This window comes from Galeopterus variegatus, unplaced genomic scaffold (assembly GCF_000696425.1).
Source record: "Galeopterus variegatus unplaced genomic scaffold, G_variegatus-3.0.2 Scaffold2586, whole genome shotgun sequence".
NCBI lineage: Eukaryota > Metazoa > Chordata > Mammalia > Dermoptera > Cynocephalidae > Galeopterus > Galeopterus variegatus.
In genome coordinates this window covers 230,246-232,807 of record NW_007728697.1, presented here as the reverse complement: position 1 = coordinate 232,807, position 2,562 = coordinate 230,246, and the positions used below count along the sequence as shown (strand labels likewise).

Sequence of the window (2,562 nt, the reverse complement as noted above, 5' to 3'; positions counted from 1 at the left end):
AGTTTCATTATCTTTAAAATGAAAATAATAGCAAACCTGCCTTGGGTTGCTATAAAGATAAAAAGGATGAATACACATAAAAATTTTAGAACAATGCCTGACATACTAATTTTTTCAATAAATATTAACCATTTTTATAATGCCAAAGTGGCTGACAAAGGATTATTGGAGGATATAGGATTTGAAATATATGTTTTGAAAAATACTAAAAATGTGGTAAATGCTCATATGAAAATAGCTTGAATAAATCATGAAGACACATGAATATTTGTGTAATTATCAGAGGATGAAGAGACCTTACCAGTTATACTGGTGGTTGGCTGTCAGAGAAGGCTGGAAATAAAATGGGGAGAGATGATTGAGAAAGACGTTCAGGAGACCTTAGATTCAGGAGGTAAGTGATTGGTGGACGGTGTGTGGAGATTCTACGTGTTCTTAGGCAGGGAAATACAACATACCTGTGATATATAAAAATAACCTTATGGTGTTTTCAGGATACATTGCCTTACTTATGCTTAAAAATTATAGATGGGATGGTTGAATCTTTTATGCAAATCCTTCTTTCTCTTAGAAATAGAAACTTCTATTTCAGGACAATTTCTATTTCAGAAAGTATAAGATTTTTCTCCTTTATAGTTTTCCCTTCTGATTCATATCACAGTGGCTTTTTGTTTGAGTTCCTTAGCATTCAAAATGATTTTCTTTATGTTTTTATCATCCATCATCTTTTGAGGGTGAATTGGAAAATTTAAGATATGTTGCCAATCACTTTGTATTAAATCTATTAAAAAGGTGTTATGCAGAATGCTTAAAATGGTTTTGCTTTAAAATGAGATCCATCAAATTAATGAAACTGGTATTCTTGAGAGGCTTCTAAGTTGGTTGTAGAAAGATAAATCCTACAGAGAAAGTCCAAAAATATGTTATATACCAAACATATTCATTAATTAAGACATAAATTCTCAAAGTAACTGCCTGGAAAAGACAATGCTTCATTGACTGCATTAAGATTCAGTATTTAAATTAAAAACAACCATCGTAATTTATAGTGATTAAAACTTTATCTAGTATATTAAAATTATTCTATTGTTATCATACGTACAAGCTCTTTGAGAGAAAGGATCATGACTTGATTTTCTTGGTGTAACTCATAGGGCCACTCTGGGTACTAGGTTGATTCTTTATTGAATTCTATTTAAATTAGAAGGATATAGGTAATGGGAAAACCATTTGTCCAATAAGAAATTCACGACAGCAACTTTATTTATTTGTTTCCCAGCCTGAGTTAGCAGGTTTCTTGGTTGTTGGTGGCCTGCAGGAGTAGAATAGCACAAAGATTTAGCATTTCAGGAAAGCAGGTGATTGTTATCAATTACTGTAGCCTAGGTAGTCTTGATTATATTTTCCCCTTGGTAGCTGCTCAGCTATTGTATGATTTTCTGGACTTTTGAACTGTACTTCCCACTAATCAGACATGAGAATGGGAGGATAGTGGCAGTAATTCTACTTTAAAAAAAAAATCTAGTACACTCTTGTGCCTATCACAGGGACACAAATTTGACCAAGAAAGTGGTTAAAATAAATTATGAAACTCCAGGAGAATGAAAGCTCGAGAATGACCTGCTCCTCTGTATTTTCTTTCCAAAGTGCTTTTAGGCCACTTGTGAGGTGAATATAAAGGCTTTTTTACAATTGCTACTGGTTTTGCCAGTTCGTTCATTCAAGGCACACCAATAAATATGCACAAGCTACTTTAATCCTCATCGGGCTAGAGAATGAGATAGGTGGGAAGTTTACTTGAGCAGAAGGCTTTCTTTTCACAGATCAGAAATTCCATTGTGTATATTCTCCTAAATAACTGGCAAGGGGACCATCAGAATGAGCTATTGCAAAAAGCCACCTTAGTCTTCACAGTTTCAGTGTGATGGGGCCCCAGATCAGAATTGTAAAGTAGTGTAGAGAATCTTGGAACATAAAACATGGTGCAGAAAACCAAAGAAGATTTAATCTTAGAAAAGGTGGTTGGGAGGGGAGGGGACAATGGAAGAGAGTGGCTTGGGATCATCATTAATCATTTTTTAAGTACTAACAAAGTGAAAAAATCCTTCTGGAATTCACTGCAAGTGACACTGAATTCCTCTACTAAGCAAATACGTGATGAGTTGATTAAAAAAAAAAAAAAGAGGAAGGTCCTGAACTCTTGACTACAGATATAATACAGTGAATACAGAAAATCAAAAACATGCTTTCTATCTGACTCAAAATAAAGGTACACTTAAACTTGTAAAAGACAACATTTTTATTTGAATGATATGACAGAACTGTCACAGGAGTGTTACCTGCTATAAAGAAAGCCTAAGAATTATTACCTTTATTAGACCAGTGACACTGAGCTTTAGCCATACATTTCTAACTTCTGTCCCTCTACGGAGACAATTTTCTTTTCTTAAATAAACTGTCATGCTAGTGTTAATATATTGTTGGCTCTCTCATGCTCTGAGAATACTGCTGATATAAAACATGTATATGTTAGATTGGTAATAGTATCTTTAGTGTAGCTGA

The 2,562-nt window shown here is 33.9% G+C and overlaps 1 protein-coding gene across 1 annotated transcript in view; it reads left to right on the top strand.

The window, feature by feature from the left end:
- Positions 1–354: 354 nt before the first annotated feature.
- LOC103598363 (usherin-like) overlaps positions 355–2,562 on the top strand; it is a 195,774-nt gene continuing 193,566 nt past the window's right edge. Inside the window, exon 1 of the mRNA XM_008582355.1 lies at positions 355–394. Within this exon, the coding sequence (XP_008580577.1) occupies positions 355–394 (40 nt within the window). The remainder of the gene's footprint in view (positions 395–2,562) is intronic.